We start from the raw sequence: 22,740 nt of genomic DNA, 5'->3' as shown, positions 1-22,740 counted from the left end.
CCACCCCACCCGCTTGAAAACAGCAGCCGGCCATCATCTCCTCTTCGTTTGCTCTCAGGCGGTTGCACACCCACTTTGCAGGATGCTGTGCTTCTCCTCTCCACAGCAGACTGCACTCTGCACAGTAGTCGGGTGTGCTTTCCACAGCAGGCTGCGCTTCTCCTTTTCAAAGGCGGCTGCGCCTCCTCCTCCTCCCTTGCAGGCGGTTGCTCCCTCTACCTTGCAGGCGGCTGCGCTACCCACAGGCGGCTTCTGTGCTCTTCAGTTGGCGGCTGCACCTTCTCCTCTCCAAAGGCGGCTGCGCCTCCTCCCCTTGCAGGTGGCTGCACCTTTCCCTCCCAGGCGACTGCGCCTCTTCTATAGGGTGTCCATTGATCAACATTTCATTTCATTTTAATTTTCAGTTGTTATTAAGTTGTCCATTCAAATTGTGATATTTAAGTTGTGCTATTACGCGTGTGGGTGTCCAACGGAGTCTATTCCCACTTGACGAGATCGGTTTCATTGGTATCAAAGCACGGTTATTTCCCTCCTCTTAGTGGGGAAACGAACCTGTGTATTGGACACCCCGCTTCTAGCACACTTAACACAATGGACAGCCAAGGCAACCCTTTGGAAGTGCCTAATTCGAGGGGCCCATCAAGTGCCTCGCGTGGTTCTGATGCTTGACAAGGAAGGCACAAGCCCCTTGAGAGGGTAAATGATAGTGATTCAAGGGGACAACTGTCTCGAGGAAAAATAGTCATGCAAGAAGAAGAGCCTGATGCAATGAGGGCTGAATTGGAGCATATGAGAAAGCTTTTGCAGGCACAAGAGCAAGAGCTGAAATTTTTGCATGAAGATTCCCATGTGCAAAGTGCCATTGAAGCAAGGAAAGCTGATGCAATGGTAGATGTGACTTTTGAATCCATGGCACGGGAAGTGGGCAAGAAGCCAAGAGAGTTGGCACTTTCCTACCTCCTCCGCAAAGGTGACATCAAAGAGGGGGAAGATGGAGAGCTGAAATTCAGAAATCCACCTTGTTCGAAGCATGGAGATCCCGCATCTCAAAGGTTGAGGTCATTTATGCAAAAGGAAGAGGTGACAGTCACCTCTCGTCATGCATCTTCTCCACAAGGCACAAAGGCTGACAGTTATATGTATGCTAGTGCTCATGGAGGGCATGATGGTCACATGCATTCAAGACATGTATCCCATGGAAGGGGTGACAGGTCTGCCACTAGAAGAGCTTTGCCTACTGAGTTGTCTTATGGAGAGACATTGCCTTATGCAGGAAAGTCACATGCATCTGATTCTCAGGTTTGTGGAGCACATGCCACCGTGCTTCATGAAACTTCCATGATGGCCCATGGAGCCTATGCAGATAGGGTTGTCCCGTTGGATAAAGAGAAAAGAAAAAGAGAGGACCATGAGTCTCATGCCAGAAAGCTCAAGGAATTTAAAGCAGGTGACAAGTCCGTTAAGTTTGATGTTTTTCATGGAGAGCATGATGCTTCCAAAGTGTTAGCATTTGTGGCACAGTTTGACATTGCTTTTAGCGATGAAGACTTCACTGAGAAGTCTAAAGTACGCCATGCTAGCATGTTCTTGAAGGGGACCGCTGCTCATCGGTGGATCACTGAAAAGATCACCAAAGATCCCATTTGCACCTGGAAAGAGTTTAAGGACAGATTTTATGCTCAGTTTTTGCCACCAAATGCGGAGCAAACTCTCATCCAAAAGTGGGATAGACTTGAGCAAAGAGATAATGAAAGTGTGCAACAGTATGTCAATAAGTTTTGGAAAGTGTTGCTTGAGGTAACTCCTTTTATGCAAATCACTGAGGATGAAAGAAAGAGGAAGTTTTGCTTCGGATTGCAACCAGCTTATCGTTCGGGCATTGAATTGCACCCGAAAAATACTTTGCAACAGCTTTCAGCCTCTGCTCTTGCTACGGAGCAATTGGTGCTCAAAATTAAGCAAGATCAAGGCGGTTCAAAGGGCAAAGACAAGGCTGTCCTAGATCTGCAAAAAGGTGGACAGTCACCTAAAAAGAACTTCCGGGAGACCCACAAGGGAGGTAAAGCTGAAAATACCTCATCTAAAGATCAGGGCCCAAAGAAGAACAAATTTGGCTTGACCCTCGAGCAAAGAGAGCAATATGCCAAGGAGGAAAAATGTTTTTCTTGTGGCAGCAAAGAGCACATGTTTCGACAATGCTCTGACTGCAAACCAAAGCATGAGGATAAGTAGACCAAGGCTAATGTACATGCAGTTCCCGATGTGCAGGGAAACACAAAACATGATGCAAAAGAGCGGATGGTATGCAAAGCATGGGGTCAAATCATATCCTGTTGCCAGCCACACGCTACCACCTAAGGCCATAGCCCTGCCTGGCTGCTTCCACACATGCAGCCGCCTACTGCACGTGGCCTGCTCCATGCTGTCGGAAAGTCTTCCGCCTAGGTGCCTCCACGATCACCATCATCCGGCTGATTCAATGCCGAGTGCCAACGTCTTGTGTTCCAAGGTGAAGCGCCACGCGCCTTACACCACACGACTACGACCCACATCCCACGAATCTCGGCCACCTTCGCTTTTATAAGTAGGATGTGATACAAATCGCTTTTCTCCAAAAAGCCAAGAGCTGAAAGCAAAACGCATGCTTCCAAATAAAATATTATTTTTATTTTGTCATCCAAGGTTTAAAAACCTTATAAACTTTAAAAATCCTTTTGTCCCTTTCTTTAAAACCTTTTGTCCCCTTCACATTTGGGTTGGCCACATACATGGGTTTCCTTTTCATATCCAAACTGATGCCTTTCACACTGTCCATCCCGTGCCCACTTGCATGTTGTCCAGAGAAAAACACAGGGTCGTAACATACCCCCCTCTTGAAAAATAGCAAGCGTCCTCGATTGCACTCAATAACAGAGTAAGGCATTGTATGAGCAAAGATTCCCCATATGGCAAAAACAATGCCCCTCCAGTGCATCTGGGTGATGAAACAATCGTCTTGGACAATAAGGCCACATTGTCACATCAAAGTGACAAACAACGCTTGCTTGTTCCTTCAGAACTTGTAGCAAAAGTCTAAAACCAAGTGGAAACACGTAATTTGTGTTAGCCAAAAACAAAACCATGTATCATTCTACATATGACAAACATATGCACGACACATATATGCATTCGCAAACAATATGCTCCTCAAGATGCTCTCTCCATCCACTTCGCATCCATCGGTGAATAGTTCTTGAACTTCACAAGATAGCGACAGGAAACTTTACCTTGTACCTTTCTTTCCTTGTGTGCCAGTATCTGCTCGGAAATAAGAACCTCATCAAGTTCCTCGACTTCCATCTGAGCCTCATGTGATACTTCCTCAAGCACCCAAATCCCAAATCCTGATTGCACTCCACCCAAGTGGTAAGCACAAGTCCCCAATGAAGCATAGTAGATCACCACTGCTAAACATACAAAGAAGCTGCCTTCCGAACCCATGAAGCCTCCGTGAAGATACCACCGGTGACAAAGTGTCAAAAGCCAGAGCCTTCAACCCAGCTATTGCACCATAACACTTCCCTGCTTCTTGTTCCTGGCTGACTACTTCTTGTCCTTGGTGTCTTTTCTCCTGAGCTTCATGTTTAGCTATTGCTCTTCACTTCATATAGGCAAAGACTCATAATCCTGCACTGTCTCCTGCACTTCCTTTCCACTTAACCCTTGTTGAAGCTTTTGATGTGACAACCAAGGGCTCGCCTCCTTGAGAAAGTCGACGATATCCCGGCAATGGAACCATGAAATTGGCCTTCAGAAAACTGACGGGCGGTGAAACAAACACTCGCACACAAAACACTTCATCACCCATGGGGACTTGGAAAAGGAAACAAACAGGGGGAGCTAGAGTGCTCCTGCAAATAGTACAAGGACACTGATTGGTCCCAAAACGCAGTGGCGCCCCTTGTGGTATTTCTTTACTTGATCAAAATTTGAGTACAAAGTACAATTTGTACAATCCTCTACTAATAGGATTCCTTATAGCTTCACCCAAGACTTCCAAATAAGAACTCTCGGTATTACAGCACAGCATTCCATAGAGAAGGCACACCTGTACAACACCTCCCTGCTTGAAAAGGTCTTCTCCATCGCTACCATGGAACCCTCAAACCCTTTCCCAAACAGTAGTAGGGCTGTACCAAACCATATGTCCTTCCTATAGTCACAGCTTGCATGTAACCTCGAGAAACTACAACCTGTTCAGATGAATCTAAAGACATGCTTTCCACATGAAACCAAAGACCTGTATCCGATAAACCAAAGACCTGTATCCCATAAACCCATAGGCCTATTTCCTCGATTCCAAAGTCTTGTTTCCTCTCGAAAACCAATGTCCTGTTTCCATGACAGATATACCATCCAATCATGGTTGCCAAAACCCAAAGAGAGAAAGATAGAGGATGTGTCAAGCAATCCTTGAATACACATAAGTCCAAGACGAAGAGTAACAACACATCTCTTCCAAGAACATCATCCTAGGCATCTTAACTTGATCCTCTGTATCCCAATCTCTTCAATAGGGCCTGCATCCCATGGTTTGAAATAGCAGTACGGTCGCACAACAATAGCAGGAGCATCAACAGTAGCCCTGCTCGCCCGTACAATCCACACAAAGTTGCCACAATAGTAGCCGAGAGCAGTAGTACCTCCTTCAACAACCCACGTGCACGCACGAGCGCCCACCGGCACATATACACTCCTGCAAGTGTGCGCCCACACACATAGGGACGAGGGCAAGCCCTTGATGTCTCCAAAACATAGCCCAAGGAAGCTCTCCGCCTGAGGAATCCTGCTTAGCCATACGATATCTGCAAGTAGCACCTGGATACGAGTCCTGTTGCCAGCCATACGCTACCTGTGTGTAGCACCTAGATGCTAATCTTGCAGCCAGCCCACGTACTTCTGCAGCCGGCCCACGTACTCCTAGCCGGCCCACGTACTCCTGCGATCCCAAGGTGATGCGCCACATCTTGTTGCCAGCCACACGCTACCACCTAAGGCCCTGCCTAGCTGCTTCCACACATGCATCCGCCTACTGCACGTGGCCTGCTCCACACTGCCAAAAAGTCTTCCGCCTGGCTGCCTCCACGATCACCATCATCCGGCTGATTCGATGCCGAGTGCCAACGTCTCGTGTTCCAAGGTGATGCGCCACGCGCCTTACACCACACGACTACGACCTACACGCCACGAATCTCGGCCACTTTCGCTTTTATAAGCAGGATGCGATTCAAATTGCTTTTCTCCTAAAAGCCAAGAGCTAAAAGCAAAATGCATGCTTCCAAATAAAATATTATTTTTATTTTGTCATCCAAAGTTTAAAAACCTTATAAACTTTAAAAATCCTTTTGTCCCTTTCTTTAAAACCTTTTGTCCCCTTCACACTTGGGTTGGCCACATACATGGGTTTCCTTTTCATATCCAAACTGATGCCTTTCAAACTGTCCATCGCGTGCCCACTTGCTTGTTGTCTAGAGAAAAACACAGGGTCGTAACATACCCCCCTCTTGAAAAATAGCAAGCTTCCTCGATTGCACTCAATAACACAGTAAGGCATCGTATGAGCAAAGATTTCCCATATGACAAAAACAATACCCCTCTAGTGCATCTCGGTGATGAAACAATCATCCTGGACAATAAGGCCACACTGTCACATCAAAGTGACAAACAACTCTTGCTTGTTCCTTCAGAATCTGCAGCAAAAGTCTAAAACCAAGTGGAAACACGTAATCTGTGTTAGCCAAAAACAAAACCATGCATCATTCTACATATGACAAACATATGCATGACACATATATGCATTCGCAAACAATATGCTCCTCAAGATGCTCTACCCACTTTAAAATAACAATCTCAGGGTTGCTCGCAAGCCTTACACCCATGGATATCCACGACTAGAGGTATACCTCAAAAAGTGTATGCACAAATAGAGTTCGATCCATATATCCATGAACCAAACCAACTCTAGGATAGCTCGCAAGACTTATGCCCTTCATAGAGTCTCGAAGTGTTAGCTGAGGTTGCTGCAGACTTTGAGCTCAACCAAACCCAACTTTACCATCTCATGTGACTAGTACACAATATCATAGAAGTCCCATAAGCAGATGTCCTGTTAGCCCAGTACCTTCGGGTGAATACAAAGATGTCACCAAGGCAATGCTCCAGACCCATGCTCTACTGAACCTGAATGAGCCGTAGCAAGAGTCGGCTCCAACTCAAAGGCATCAAGATAAAGCTGCAGTACCTTAGGTGAATCTGCTAAGTCACCCTCCTCCATCCACTTCGCATCCATCGGTGAATAGTTCTTGAACTTCACAAGACAGCAACGGGGAACTTTACCTTGTACCTTTCTTTCCTTGTGTGCCAGTATTTGCTTGGGAATAAGAACCTCATCAAGTTCCTCCACTTCCATCTGAGCCTCATGTGATACATCCTCAGGCACCCAAATCCTGATTGCACTCCACCCAAGTGCTAAGCACAAGTCCCCAATGAAGCATAGTAGATCACCACTGCTAAACATAGAAAGAAGCTGCCTTTCGAACCCATGAAGCCTCCGTGAAGATACCACCGGTGACAAAGTGTCAAAAGCCATAGCCTTCAACCCATCTATTGCACCATAACACTTCCATGCTTCTTGTTCCTGAATAAGAACCTCATCAAGTTCCTCCACTTCCATCTGAGCCTCTGTGATCACAGTTGCATAGAAACGCGTTTCGTACAGGTTCGAAACGTACGAAACGTTTCATCCTGTACGAAGCGCGTTTTTTACATCATGCATATTTTAAAAACCTAGAAAACGAATTGTTTCGTACGGCGCACTTTCGTTCACGTTTCCCAGTGGCGGTTGCCTGTGACTTTTCGCCGATTTGTGTGCCAGCTTGCCATCGCTCGTGTCAGCCTGCCTGCTCCTTGGTGTCCTTGGGCCTTGTGGAGGTCTTCCAAAGGGGTAATGTCATGTTTTACTTTATGTTGGTTTTCTCTGCACAACTCACAAAGCAACACACTTTTTTCTCTTCCATCAATATTTATGGCATATCTTCCACGGTCCACCCTTGCTCTATTGAGGCTTTACTTCGAAGGCTATCTACCTTCTCTTCCCCTTGCTCTATTGTTGGCCAAGATGACAGTTAAAATCAGTTAAAATCATGAATCATATAATGAGATTAGTTTATGTTCTGTGTCGCACTTGCAGGGCCAACAATCTGCATTTATCCCCGCCTTGTAGGATGCCTCGAACAGGTGATTCTCTTTGGAACAATGTCACCTTCGAGTCTAGATGTGGTGGCTCGGGCTCCGGAAAGTGAAAATGCATCTTTTGTGCTGATAAGCACCATGGCAGTGTCACGAGGCTGAAGGCACATTTGTCACAAACAAAGGGTTTTGGCATCGGGCCATGTAAGCATGTGCCACAAGAAATCTATGATAGCCTCAAGGCTTGGAAGGCCTTGCAGCTAGGTATCCCCCTTGAGGATATCCCCAATCTGGGAGAGCCTGAAGCACGTCAAAGTGTCTCCAAGAGGACTCGCAGTGATCACCCACGTGATTTGTGATATCATCATATCTTACATATATTTTGTTTTTATTGAAATGAATTCAATGTGGTCTCTTATAAGTTATGTCAACAGTTTTTTCTTTTGTATATTTCAAGTTAAAAATATACATGCTTTTTCTATTTTGTATGAAACCTTTTTGTACCCGTTTCTTACCTTTTATGAAACGTTTCAAAATGTATGAAACCCGTTTCATACCTGCCGTTTCAGAAACGCCTGGCAACACTGCATGTGATACATCCTCAGGCATCCAAATCCTGATTGCACTCCACCCAAGTGGTAAGCACAAGTCCCCAATGAAGCATAGTAGATCACCACTGCTAAACATACAAAGAAGCTGCCTTCTGAACCCATGAAGCCTCCGTGAAGATACCACCAGTGACAAAGTGTCAAAACCCATAGCCTTCAACCCATCTATTGCACCATAACATTCCCCTGCTTCTTGTTCCTGGCTGACTACTTCCTATCCTTGGTGTCTTTTCTCCTGAGCTTCATCTTTAGCTTTTGCTCTTCACTTCATATAGGCAAAGACTCACAATCTTGCACTGTCTCCTGCACTTCCTTTCCACTTTCCCATGTTGAAGCTTTTGATGTGACAACCAAGGGCTCGCCTCCTTGAGAAAGTGCACGATATCCCGACAATGGAACCATGAAACCGGCCTTCAGAAAACTGACGGGCGGTGAAACAAACACTCGCACACAAAACACTTCATCACCCATGGGGACTTGGAAAAGGAAACAAACAGGGGGAGCTAGAGTGCTCCTGCAAATAGTACAAGGACACTGATTGGCTCCAAAACGTAGTGGCGCCCCTTGCGGTATTTCTTTACTTGATCAAAATTTGAGTACAAAGTACAATTTGTACAATCCTCTACCAATAGGATTCCTTATAGCTTCACCCAAGACTTCCAAATAAGAACTCTCGGTATTACAGCACAGCATTCCATAGAGAAGGCACACCTGTACAACACCTCCCTGCTTGAAAAGGTCTTCTCCATTGCTACCATGGAACCCTCAAACCCTTTCCGAAACAGTAGTAGGGCTGTACCAAACCATATGTCCTTCCTATAGTCACAGCTTGCATGTAACCTCGAGAAACTACAACCTGTTCACATGAATCTAAAGACATGCTTTCCACATGAAACCAAAGACCTGTATCTGATAAACCGAAGACCTGTATCCCATAAACCATAGGCTTGTTTCCTCGATACCAAAGTCATGTTCCCTCTCGGAAACCTATTTCCATAACAGATATACCATCCAATCATGGTTGCCAAAACCCAAAGAGAGAAAGATAGAGGATGTGTCCAGCAATCCCTGAATACACATAAGTCCAAGACGAAGAGTAACAACACATCTCTTCCAAGAACATCATCTTGTGCATCTTAACTTGATCCTCTGTATCCCAATCTCTTCAATAGGGCCTGCACCCCATGGTTTAAAATAGCAGTACGGTCGTACAACAACAACAGGAGCATCAACAGTAGCCCTGCTCACCCGTACAATCCACACAAAGCCGCCACAACAATAGCCGAGAGTAGTAGTACCTCCTCCAACAACCCACGTGCACGCACGAGCGCCCACCGGCACATACACACCTGCGAGTGTGCGCCCACACACATAGGGACGAGGGCAAGCCCTTGATGTCTCCAAAACATAGCCTAAGGAGACCTATAAAGCTCTCCGCCTGAGGAATCCTGCTGAGCCACACGATATCTTCAAGTAGCGCTTGGATACGAGTCCTGCTGCCAGCCATACGCTACCTGTGTGTAGCACCTAGATGTGAATCCTACAGCCAGCCCTCATACCCCTGCAGCTGGCCCACGTACTCCTGCAGTCTTGTGATCCCAAGGTGATGTGCCACATCCTGTTGCTAGCCACACGCTACCACCTAAGGCCATCGCCCTACCTGGCTGCTTCCACACATGCAGCCGCCTACTGCACGTGGCCTGCTTGACACTGCCAGAAAGTCCATGCCGGGTGCCTCCACGATCACAATCATCCGGCTGATTCGATGCCGAGTGCCAACGTCTCGTGTTCCAAGGTGATGCACCATGCGCCTTACACCACACGACTACGACCCACACCCCACTAATCTTTGCCACCTTTGCTTTTATAAGCAAGATGCGATTCAAATCGCTTTTCTCCAAAAAGCCAAGAGCTAAAAGCAAAACGCATGCTTCGAAATAAAATATTATTTTTATTTTGTCATCCAAGGTTTAAAAACCTGATAAACTTTAAAAATTCTTTTGTCCCTTTCTTTAAAACCTTTTGTCCCCTTCACACTTGGGCTGCCCACATACATGGGTTTCCTTTTCATATCCAAATTGATGCCTTTCACACTGTCCATCCCGTGCCCGTGCCCGTGCCCAGCTGCTTGTTGTCCAGAGAAAAACACAGGGTCGTAACACATAGGCATAAAAGGGCTGAAGCTTGTTGCCGAATGCTTATTACTGTTAGATGCGAATTCAAGTTTTGGAAGGTACCTTTCCCACTCCGATTGCCATTTCGAAACAAAGGCACATAGTGTCACCAATTGGCCGACCATTTGGTCCATCTCCAGTTTTTGCGTCTCGTTCACTTGAGGCTAGGCCGGTGTCTCATGTGAAGAGGCCAGTATTTTGCTGACATGGACGAGAGCCAGACTGGTGCCACCCGTGTGTTAGCAGGATGGTGTCGTATGGACGGGAGCCAGACTGGTGCCACCCGTGTGTGACCTGGACTGTGTTCGACCCATGGGATTGTCACGCCATGGAAGAGCCAGTATTCGTGCCGTGTTTTGCCTATGGGACTGTCACACCATAGGGAGGCTCGTGCCTGGAACTGTGTCTTACCTATGGGACTGTCACTCCATAGGAAGACCAGGTTTTTATGTTTTTATGTCGTGCCAGTTTTGTGCCGACAGATATTTTGTACTTGTTCCATGAACGGGAGATATGTCCATGTTACTATTTGCACATGCACACATGTTTTGCATGTTTGAAACTATTTTCGCATGACATGTATTTTTGTGTTTGCCTGCTTGACGTGTTACTTACTGAGCGGGGACGCCTGTCAGTGAGTCGTGAAGTCTGCTCTGTATTCTGACGAGTTTTGGTGCATGTGAACAGGTGGTGAGTATATAGCACATGTTGTTTTAATGTTTCATATTCTAACCCTTTGTTTTATAAGGTTTAATGTTCACACACACTTAAAAGTGGGCACCCACTTAGGGGCCAAGGTGGGGAGCCCCACTTAAGTGTGTGTGGGGGTGGGTGCATGGGCACCTACCCAACCCACTTTAGAACTGGCCACCCACATGCAAATCGTGGGGGCCAGCCAAATCAAAGTGTTAAACTCCCTCTCCAAACCTTAATAAAAGAAAACGGCGACCACCTTGGAGATACAGGAGTTTTTGTGCGCCTCCATCACCCTGCGCTCCATCGCTTGCTAACGGCGAAGCAAAAATCCAAAGGCGGCTGTGCTCTGCCGGCGCATGCTTTTGATTGGCGCTTCCTTCTCCTTCGTTGCTGGCAACCCCACAGGTTATAGGTGGCTGCGCAGGCTGCTGTGTACCCTCTTTCAACGGGCTGTGATCTCTGCTCCTACAGGCGGCAGCAAACTTGCAAAACCTCAACGTACTGCCTCTGGCGGCTGCTCCTACAGGCGGCAGCAAACCTGCAAGAACCTCAGCGTGCTGCTCCTACAGGCGGCAGCTCCTACAGGCGGCAGCATTCCTACAGGCGGCTGCCCTTTCCTCTGCAGGCGTCCATTACAAGTGGGTTCTGCACGCTTCCTCCTTCTCCTCCTCTGCACAGCAGCCACCATCAACAGAAGGATACCGCCAGCTGCTCCTCCACGCCATCTTCTCTCCACGCTGCAGCCAGGCCTCTCCTCCCTTGCAAGTGGGTACTCCTTCTTCCACAGCAGGTGGCTGAGGACTTTGCGGTTGTACTTAACTTGGTGTCTGCACCAAGTTCACCACGAGGCGACTGTGCCATCTCAGCAAGGTGGCTGCTTCTTCTACACAAATACCACGGGTACTGGTCTTCTATCTGCCAACCACAAGTAAGTGAATTTTCAGATTTAAATAAAGTACTTTGTGTTAAATTTGATAAGGGATTCATCCCGCTCGGTAACACCTGTTCGGTGCCGGGTAGTCCAAGCTCTATTGGCGAACCTCGATCCAAAGGTGCTGAGATTGGGAGAGCCAGGCGTTAGTACGAGAGCGCCTGTTTGTGCGTGGTCTCGGAACACCAGTGAGGCGCTCTCCGCGGAGTGCAGTGAAAGCACAGGACCGTAGAGATTGGACCACACTAGTGGTCGTTCTGCTTCGAGTGTCTACTCCGAACGTCGACTTCGAGCATATTTGTTTGGTACTGTTTTCATATGTACATGGACATCATTTGGTTCTTGGAACCCATGGAGCATTGTATTTGTTAAATACTCCCAATAAATATATCATATATTGAAGGGGGGGTCGGCCCGTTCCGGCCCCAGTGCTGGTGTCCATCTTTCCATTTCATTTTCATTTCAATTTCAAGTTGTATTGAGTTGTCCAATTCAAATTGTGGTTTTAAAGTTGTGCTATTAAGCGTGTGGGTGTCCAACGGAGTCTTCCCACTTGACGGGATCGGTTTCACATAGGATATCTTCAAAAGTCTGCTTAGTTCGTTCAGTTTTATCATCACTCTCTGGATTATCAGAAGAAGACTTACTTACCCTAGTTTCTAGTTTAGCGAATGCAGCTCGCTTAGATCCTGCAGCACATCCCCAACGTTTATCTCCCAAAACACTCTTTTAGTTGGTCTTTCCTTACTCTGGTCAATCAATGACAGCTTTTACTTTGGTTGAATCATTGACTATCTCCTTAGGCAAACCATAAGGCTTGTATAATTGGTTTTAAATAAGCAGTCAATTCACGACTCTTAATTGTAGACCGTGCTGGGAGAAATCTTGCCATCTTGGTAAGTCTATCTACGACTACCCAGAGAACATCATGTCCTTGATTTGTTCGAGGTAACCCAACAATAAAATCCATTGAGATACTTTGCCACTCAGCTTTTGGTATATCTCTAGAGGATTAAGTAAACTACATTGTCTAAGGTGATTAGCCTTACTCACTTGACATTGGTTACACTTCTTCACGTAATCCTCTATATAAGACCACGTCTGTGACCAATAGAAATCTTTATCTTTTCGCATTAACAATTTATTATTGTTGAAGTACTGTTGAGCTATCTTCTCTTCGGCACGGCTTTGATACCAGGGTGTCCCTAGACCTAGCCCTAGAACTTTCTAACTAGAAACCACACAAGAGCGAGGCTTAAGGCTCAGTTTCTAGCCAGAGAGTCCTCCAAGGTGGTTCCAAACGTAGTGAACGATATGTTTAGTACGTTTGGAAAACGTGGTGAAAGGATTCCAAACGTAGTGAACGCTGCCCCCAATATATATATATACAAAATTTATAGTTTACTTATAAAATTTTGAAATATGAAGTTTGAAGATTCATCAATGAACATTAAAGCACTTACTAATACTATACAACCTTTAGTTTCAATTTTGCGAGAGGGAGAGAGAAAGAAAGAAAGAATGAAAGAAAGATTGTATTAACGTCTCTCTCAGGCCAAAAAGAACTGGCCTATGAGACAAAACCATGTACAATGTATGTGGTATCTCTGAGTATCAGATGGTGCTCAGTGCACAATACAACAACTGAAAGAAAACTGAAATAAAACTGCTACTGTGAGGTCGGGATGTATGTACATATATAAGGATGGAGCACTACTGGAGTAAATGCACAACTATATGCCAGGGTGATACAACGATGCTCAATGCAGGCATGCTCCTAGTCAGCTCCATCTTGTGGTGAGGGGGGGGTGTAATATGTCATACATGTCAGCGCCAGTTGTAATGATATGCAAGATGGCCGCTAGATCAATGGGTCCCGGCTGTCCTCTCTCCTGTAGTTGCCTTTGGTGTCGTGCCCAAATGTCCCTGATCATATGTCGATGTCTGTGGGAAGGTCAGTATCCGGGCGCTCTTGGACGCCGCAATGCTCGAATCTCCTCTGCTCTCCTCAAAGTGACTCCTCGACCCATCACTGTGGGATCTGGCATGGTTGTCCTTTGGAAGAAATCGGTCAGCTGAGTCTGTCGGATTTGGGCTCTCCTCTCTCCTGACTGGAGTAACTGCTCTCTGTGTCTGTATATCTCTAGTAAGAAGCGTCATAGAGAATCGCCCGGCTCTGCTGGTGAATGTAATCCCCAAATATACATAAGATGTAGAGACCTCTACTTGGCTGCCCTCAAACATAAAAACAGATCTCCTCCTCATTGCTGGCGATGTATGGAAGATCATAACCTTGGTTTTCCCAAGGTTCACTGTGATGCCTCTGTCTATGCAGAAAAGCTCTAGAGCCCCTAGATGCTGCTGTAGTCCCTCCTATGTCTTTGAAATCAGAATAATGTCATCAGCATATAGCATAATATGTACCTGTGTGTCCAAGATCTACCCGCCGACTCCACCTCCTCGCTGAATATAGTCTGCTACCTCGTCGATGTATAGCCCGAAGAGGGTGGGAGATAGTGGGCATCCTTGCTTCACACCAATGGTGCTAGCAAAGTCTGCAGACATACCTCCTGGGCATCTGACCCTGGTTGCCACATGCTCATAAAGAGCATAAATTCCCCACATCATCTCTGCAGGTACTCCCAGTGACATGAGTCTTTGAAAGAGCCGCTCTCGAGGAACCCATAGTCACAAGGGACGGGGGACGGGGACGGGACGGGGGACGGCCATAAGTAGGGAACGGGGACGGGGGAGGGGACGGCACTCAAAAAATACTCTTTTTTTAAATTTTTCTACTCTACACTTATTCTACTTTGGAAGTACATCAAAATGAGCACAAATTTACACTAAAATGGTAAGCTTTTGAGTCATATTAATAATTAAGTAGATACAAAATGAGTCATGACTCAAGAGTCAGGAGTCAGGACTAAGCCTTAAGGAGGCAGAATACATGGACGGACTCAAATGAGTCAATGACAAAAAAGTGCTGAAGACTAGAGGCTAGTGGCTAGAGCTAAGTAGTAAGGCCCATGAATCATGATCCATGAATGATCATCCACGTGAAGTGCTCGCCTCATGGTCATGGGTAGCTTGTGCCAAAGAAGCATCAAGCTCATCCTCAGTCTCATCCTCACTGGCATGCTGCTCCTGCACCTCATTCTCTTGTTGCTCTTCTTGTTGACTCATCTCCCACTCGGTGAAGGAATCTGCCTTCTTGGTCACGCTCTTGCAAAGCATTCGCAAGTTCGCGCTGACGAAGACAAGGTCATTGGCACGCTCTACCTCGAGTCGGTTACTCTTCCTAGAGGCAATGTGGCTGTAGGTACTCCACTCCAAAGTTGCTCCAAGCAAGAGGAGCTGACGGCCTGGCTAAGTATGCAGATGGCAAGCTGCTGCAGCTCCGGTCCATCTGAACCAAAGTCCTCCCACCATAGAGCAGCACCAACTTTGGAGCGGTCAACCTGTGCATCATGACAGCCATAGGAGCCATGAAATGACTTGTACATCAAAAGCTGGTCCTTGATCTTGCGCCTAACTGATGCATCAGGCACAAGACGATCCAAGATGATCCTCCATCCAGCGCTCACCTCCTGGTCGCTCTCCTGCTTGTTGCCTTGGATTTCTGGGTCCACCACATAAGCTGCTGCATGCAATGGAGAGTAGTAGGAATTCCACCTTCCTAGACACAAGGCATGGATCTTCTCGTATCTGTCTTCGTCAGGCACGAAGTCTTTCAACTTCTCTATCATGCGATCCATGGCCTTGTAGACCTTGCCTATGCATGGTTGCATAGCGTCTACAATCCTCAATAGGTGGACTATGGGCCTCACCATAGCATCTGTGGTCTTCACACGCTCCCACCAAGAGGCGCGTAGCCTACACTCTTGGCCAGTGTTTGTATGGGACTCTTGCATGGCGACAAACTCGTCACTAAGGAAAAGCCCCCGCAAAGCACCGCTACAATCCTTCAACCGGCCCAACATGAGAAAGTTGTAGGCAAACCGGGTGTCGAAATATTTGAGGAGAGAGAGACAGGACCTCTTGTTGAACTCATGCCAAAGTCTTTGGTGGTTGAGGACAAAGGAGACCATGGTGTTGGCCTTCTCAATGAGCGGGCTGATCCATGGTAATGCCCCGATGTCCTTGAGGAGGTTGTTTAGGCAATGAGCCATACAAAAGGACACCGTGACATGTCCATACATACCTTGGAGAATAGCTCCCGCCGCCCTATTGGAAGGCTCCCCATCCGCAACAAAGCCCACTACATGCTCGGGGCCAACGATCTCCATGGTGGTAGCCCACTCCGCCGAAAGCACATCCGCGCTCTTCCCAGTGCCAGATGCATCATGAGATGAGATGAAGTACATCTCTCCGCGGGAATATGCAACCATGCCGTGAATACTCCTCTTGCGGGTGTCACTCCATCCATCCACAATGAGGGAGACTCCGTTCCTCTCCCATTGCCGCTTTGTGTTGTCGGCCGCTTGCTCTACAATGCGCTTCTCCTTCTCGAGCAATGTAGTGCGCAAGCTCTCGGATGAGGGGGGCGTATAGGTTGAGCCATACTCCCCAATCTTCTTAACCATGACCTTGAAGTATTCCGACCTATTCAAGAAAGTAATTTACTAATGAGAAGGGGACTAGGATGATGAAAACATGAATGATGAATTGGCAATGATCGATTGCACTTACCTAGCCGCTTGAAAGGCAATGTGGTCGTGGAAGAAGAAGCGGGCCACCGCCATATCCATCTCCTCCTTCAACTTGGGGTTCCAATTCCCCCCAAGTGTAGATTGTCGCCGTGGGCCACATAATGATTGAGAGACCGTGGAGATGGAGGGTGCCGGCGTCGTGGATGGAGTAACATTCCGACTTGATGGTGAAGGTGATGGTGTGCATGATCCCGATCCACCCCATGACTCCATTGCAGAGGCTTGAGTTCCTCTCCCCATCGTCGCGGGATCCACGGCCACTCGTGGTGTCCTTCTTGTCGCTTCGACCGCTTCGTAGACGCTAAGCTTGTCAAGAAGTTCCCGTCTCTTCTCGGGCGTGACATTCGTGCAAAACCTCACCTCATGCCCACTCTCATGCAAGAGGTGGGCTCGCACTTTGTCGGCGCCACCCGTTCGCCGGTACGGGCCAAGCTTGCATACCCATGGCCAAGAACTGCCTCCATGAGCGGATGGGGTGTAGTTAACCTCCTCCCACCATGTCCATCCCGTTGTCCTTCTACGAGAAGCTCCGGCACGTGAGGAGGATGCCATGGTTGAAGATGGCTTGACTCTTGAGCCTTGAGGAATGAGAGAGAGAGAGAGAGAGAGAGAGAGAGGCCTAGAGGCTAGAGGCTTGGAAGTTGGAAGACTCAAGAGGCTTGAAAGTTGAGGGAGAGGTGAGAGAGAGAGAGAGAGAGAGGCCTAGAGCCTAGAGGCTTGGAAGCTGGAAGACTCAAGAGGCTTGAGGGAGAGGTGAGAGAGAGAGAGAGTCTAGATTCTAGAATCTAGATAGTAGGACGGCGGCCCGCGGGTCTTGTGTGAGAGCCTAGAGGCTTGGAACTTGGAAGTTGGAAGCTAGAAGAAGCTTGAAAGCTTGAGCCTTGAGAGTTGTATGTGCTTGTAGCCTTGTAGAGGCTTGTTCTTATATAGATAGGCAAGAGAGAGAGAGAGAAAAGCCTCAAGGGCAAGAGAGAGAGAGAGGGCCAAGCCTCAAAGGCTCAAGGCTCAAGGGCCAAGGCCCAAGGCGAAGCCAACAGCCATAAACGGCTAGAAACGGCAAGCACAACGGCCAAAAATGGCGAGCGCAACGGAAAAAAAACAGCCAGCAATGGCTCTCTGCCGTCCCCTTACAGATCCGTCCCCGTCCCTGCGGCGTCCCCGTCCCCGTCCCCTTCCCCTGTGAGTGACACGTCGTGGGGGACGTCCGTCCGTCCCCGTCGCTGTTCCGTCCCGATTCGGCGTCCCCGCGTTCCAAGCAGCCGTCCCTTCCGTCCCCTGTGACTATGGAGGAATTGAACGCTTTGTGGAAATCCACAAAGCAGCAATGTAAGCGCCTGCCTTGGCTCTTGGCCTACTCAATCAGTATCCTGAGAGAGAGAGAGAGAGAGAGAGAGAGAGAGAGAGAGAGACTTGAGCGTTGCATAGAGACGCCCACAGGAGAAGACTTGAGCGCCGCACAAAGGCTGCAACATGCACGTAAGGAAAAGCAAAAAAAAAAAAGACGTTGACTTGTGTCCGTTTTTTTAACCTATAAAATCAAAAGTGCAGGTTCACTACGTTTCCAAACGTTAGTGAACGTTCCAAACGTTTGGAACGTTTGGATTATAGTTTGGATGCAACTTTGGAGTTATCCAACCTCACCCTGGAGTTGGAGGCCATAGCTACATCCTTGGAGAAGCTCCCCTGTTGTCAGACCTGGCGTCCCATACCACCAGGCCACACGCTAACAGGTGTCGTCGTGGTGAACATCTTGGATGGGCCATCCTCAACGATGTTAGACCAAATGGTCATAATAACTTATCAGCCTCGGCTTTCACGTATATAGGCCATTGGGCTTTATAATTAGCCCTAGTGCTTTTATAAAGCTTTTAACCTTGTTATTACGTATAACTATGCCTCCACTTATAAGCCTCTTTCCACTAGGCGCCCGTGTGGTCTCCAGCTTGACCTTGTGCTAGTGTGCACCTATCCTGGACACAACACCTCCTCATCGATGTAGAGGCCAAAAAGAGTGGGAGACATTGGGCATCCTTGCTTCACACCGATGGTACTGGAGATCTCCTTTGATAATCCTCCTGGGCATCTCACCTGCCCTATGATTGACTCATATAATGCAATGATCCCCCAGACCATGTCTGATGGTACCCCCAAATCCTAGAGTCTCTGTAGTAGCTTGGATTGGGGCACCGTATCAAAGGCTTTGCAGAAATCCACAAAGCAGTAATAAACCCATTAGTGTTGTGCTCTGGCCATCCTCCAAGATGGCTCGGAGGGTGAAGATGTGATCCAAAGTGGAGAATGACGTACGGAAGCCTCCCTGCCCCGATGCTCTGTGCCCCTGTCACTCGGCTAGTGTGCTGAGCTCCATCTCAAGTACTGACCCATAAAGTTTCATCAATGTGTGGCCATTCATGAAGCCATGGAACTTTCTCTCCTTGACCCTGCTCGACATACACAGAAAGCATCACAGTCCATGATACTACCATATGCACGGACAGCCTTTGAAACACATTCTCCGCCTCCAAAATGTGCCCACAATTCCCATACATATTCACAAGTGTGCTACCAACAAATAGACATGAACAGACAGTATTGCCCTCCATGAAAACACATTTGGTTTTGGTATTCTCTCAAAAATCTGGTTTGCTTCAAACAAACTTATGATGGCATATCAAACTCATGATGGGCATCCCTACAGTCAGTATAACCATCCATAAGAGAAGTCCAAGAATACTCATGACCTTCCAGGTCATATCACATAGGTGTGAATGCATATGTTGGCCATGCACAAGATTTGATATTTCCTGTACTTCTTCATGATGCAGATGAAGTTCTCTAATGAGGGCACAACGGCTGTCTGTTACAAGAAGGTTAGTGCATCCTCTATACTCCGTATTTCAAGAAAAGCATCATCAAAATTCTGAGATTTTTTAAACTTCGTCTTTAATCTCAAGTTCCATTAACACTAGAAATAACCCTACTTTTTTAAAACTTGGCTGGGAGAACCTCATCTCCCATGATGCCTTCTATCTATGTACAAAAGTGGTTCTTGCCATCCTCAATGAGTGGGGTATTGGGCATTCAAGTGCTATATGAACATGCATCCATATGTACATATACTAGAAAACCAAACTCAAAAAACTCCCAACAATGGGAAGGCATGTATGGATATGACCAAAGCCGGAGATCCCATCAGGTAATCCACTATACTCTAGCCTCCGCCATGTGGGAAGCATGTGAGAACTCTGGAAGAAGGCCAACGGGACATCCCGTTGAAGATGGCTAAGCCATGTGTGGTCCCCAGCCTGAGGAACTCTCTTCCTGATGCTGTAGTCTGATGCCTGCTGAATGCCAGTCTCCTCCGAGTCTATCTTTTGCATGGTTCAGTTCCTCTCGGTCATAGACAGATGCCTGCTTGTTCTGAGTCTTGGTGTGGAAGTCCCCTAAAAGGAGAACTTCACCCAAGCATGAGAACTCAATGATGTCTGCATGGAGGGGATAAAACTGCTCTCCCTCCTCCAGAATGGCATGTGAGGGCTTCCTAGGTTCCTAAGTGGGAAGTAACAAACTGCAATGTGTATACATCTCTCCATTGTGACCTGTAACCTCACCCACATAAAGCGTGCCTCTGTGTCCCTTCGGACTACGGTGTGAGAGAGAGAGAGCAATCAGCATATACATACGTGTAAATGAAAGAAATGAAAGAGAGGGCACAACATTCCTTTTAATGTGGCTATGAGTCGGGATCTGGAGAGAGAGAGATATATATATATATATATTAAGCATCTACTAAAGACCCAATGGGCCTATGAGACCAAAGTGATACAATAATGTCCATGGCATATCTCATCATGGAACGGAAAATAAAATAGAAACAAAACAAAGCTATCTCACGGGGGTGAGAGAGAGAGAGAGAGAGAGAGAGAGCAATCTGCATGTACATGTGTAAATGAAAGAAATGAATGAGAGGGCACAACATTGTTTTTAATGTGGAGAATGACTAATTGATCAATTGGTTTCGACTTTATTCATTACAACTGTGTTGCTGGCCCTGCATCACAACATCTTGGTTAGCAAAGACTTGGCAAGTGCCTTGTGATTTTTTGCTTACAAGAAGCTTTTTGGTTGCTAATGGCAGTGAAGAAAGCTTGAGATTGCCTCTTCTGGTGAAACGCCTTATTTGCATGGTCATTTCAGGCATGGTGTCAAAAGATGCACTAGATATTCTTTCTTACATGAAACCACCTCATGATGCGGCTTCATGCGTAATGTTCTCTTCTTTTCTCTAGGCACCATGTTACATTGCATCAAAGCAAGAAAAGCAAGGGCATTTCATGAATAGAGTTTTTATTGTGTTGTTTCTATGGCCGCAGTGGATGCTCACGAGGACAATGCTACTAGATGCGTTCAAAGGTTCTGGTGTGACAGAAGAGAAGCTGGCTTGTATCTTTTAGCCAGTATTTGAGGTTGATTCGTGATCAGTAATGTATTGAGCATGTACACAAAGGCTTATGATCCCCTGCCCATCAGACATAGGGGAGAGATCCCCCCACCCATGAAATATGGGCGGGTGAGATCTCCCGTTTCATTGGCAGGGGTTGTCTGCAAAGCCCTAGTCTTTACAGACAGATCCCTTCCCTTAATAGTTGGTCCAAGCTTGTAATTTGTTTGGGAAATTACAGTTGCTTTCTTTGACCTTTTCTAAAGTTGCCTCTGCTGAGTGGTATGGTGGAGTTTTGGCTCGAATTTCTTTGAACTCATTTCGTGTAGAGCTCTTAGCAGAGGACAGTGCTAATCTCTTGGCAGCAGCTGTAGCATCAGTGTCCGGGGATGCTATCAGTGGCAGTGCGGTTTACATCCTTCCATCTATGTATAACCATGACTGTGGTGAGTCGGCCATAAAAGAGTGCTAATATGCTGATGCATTCAACGGAGAGGGGTTTTTAAAGCTCAACACATTTGTTTTTGACAGACCCAAATGTTGACATTTCTTGGCCCATAAACTCAACGGCAAGACTTAGTGCACGGCGAGATATTGGAGAAGGTAAACTTTTAATTATGTTTACTCTTGCAATAGTTTTTGGTGCATGTCTCATCAATCTTTTATTTTTTTAAATGCAATTTAACAGGTGAGGAGTTACGGATCACCTACATCGACGCCTCTATGTCACGGAGTTCAAGACAGAAACTCCTACAACAGGCCTATCATTTTGTGTGTAATTGTGCAAGATGTAGAGATGAAGAGTGATGTCAATTTCGAAGGCATGTACCCAATTCAGTACATGAAGTTGTGAGCTTTTCTTGAAAGTATTTTGGACCATTCTTTTGTTTTGCATAGCAGCAAGAAAATCTTAGTAACTTTAGTCATGTGGAACATAACTCACAAGGGCAAGTAGACGTAGAGGGGAGGGCAGGGAAGCCAGGAGGGTGGGGTCAAAGGGCCATCAAGTAGAATGCTGAGACAATTCGAGAACTTGTGGATTTTGTTCTTCAGGGGAATGTTTTCTAGTCATTCTGATGTAAAAAACCACTGGATGTTGGAGCAGAATGATGCTGCAAGGGTCATCAAGTAGAATGCTTTCCATCACAAAGACCACTAAGACAGCTAGAATGTATGACAGAGGCTTGTAGATGTTTAACCCAAGGGCAAACACGCCTCTGACCGTGTGGTGGGGATGTGAATATGATATTGTAAGAACTCAATCCATGGTTTTGGTGGGTTTTACTTTGACTCCATATAGCATCTAGATTGAGTGTGTTTGGTGCAAAACATGCTGTAAGTTGGGCTCAGAATTGTGAAATCAATTAGTGTTGCAGTTGTGAAAGGTGCTTACTGAGGATGGTGTATTGATATGGCAACTGTCAAAATGTGTTGCTCGCATGTCTTCACCACCTCAAAGACATGTAGAAATGACGGTGGACCAGGTCCAATCTTTGTACTGAAAATCTTAAGGATTACATTTGAAGGGAAACATCACCTTTACTCCAGTCTTTTCTGAACCTATGGTTAATGATTTATTTCATAAATGTAGTTTTTTTGAACAAAAAAGTTGAGACATTGTCTCCACACAATCCACACAAATGTGCAATGAGGACCAACCATGTTGGCTGTCTTTCCATAAAAGCTGTTTGCCATGGGAAAAATGGCCTCTATGCAAAACAACCATGCAAGCTAGGGGGGATTCAAATTCTAACCCTAGCCCATGTAAGTTGCTTCAACCACTTGGCTCATAGGACCTTCAAGATATCTAAGGGAAAAACAAATACATAATGCGTGTTAACCCAATCACAGTGGACACATCCAATGCAAGCCCTAATAAAGCAACAAAAATTGCTTTTTCTTCCCATGTTTTTGGAGCTTTGTGTATGAAATTATCAGCACTTGAACCATG

The 22,740-nt window shown here is 46.6% G+C and overlaps 1 protein-coding gene across 5 annotated transcripts in view; it reads left to right on the top strand.

Annotated features, from left to right (window-relative positions):
- SDG38 (SET domain protein 38) overlaps positions 1-22,336 on the top strand; it is a 42,354-nt gene extending 20,018 nt beyond the window's left edge. For 2 of the 5 annotated variants that reach the window (XM_086776625.1, XM_086776629.1), the window contains 5 exons: positions 20,487-20,613; positions 20,722-20,791; positions 21,056-21,235; positions 21,321-21,392; positions 21,478-22,336. In XM_086776625.1, the coding sequence (XP_086632751.1) occupies positions 20,487-20,613; positions 20,722-20,791; positions 21,056-21,235; positions 21,321-21,392; positions 21,478-21,596 (568 nt within the window). In that variant the 3' untranslated portion in view covers positions 21,597-22,336. The remainder of the gene's footprint in view (positions 1-20,486; positions 20,614-20,721; positions 20,792-21,055; positions 21,236-21,320; positions 21,393-21,477) is intronic. The other 3 variants (XM_086776626.1, XM_086776628.1, XM_086776627.1) reach the window with 3 other exon arrangements.
- The last annotated feature ends 404 nt before the right edge of the window (positions 22,337-22,740 follow it).

This window comes from Cibotium barometz, chromosome 37, assembly GCF_041138505.1.
Source record: "Cibotium barometz isolate CiBa-2024 chromosome 37, ASM4113850v1, whole genome shotgun sequence".
Taxonomy (NCBI): Eukaryota; Viridiplantae; Streptophyta; class Polypodiopsida; order Cyatheales; family Cibotiaceae; genus Cibotium; species Cibotium barometz.
The sequence above is the reverse complement of the archived record's forward strand: the minus strand, read 5'-3'. Positions and strand labels throughout refer to the sequence as shown.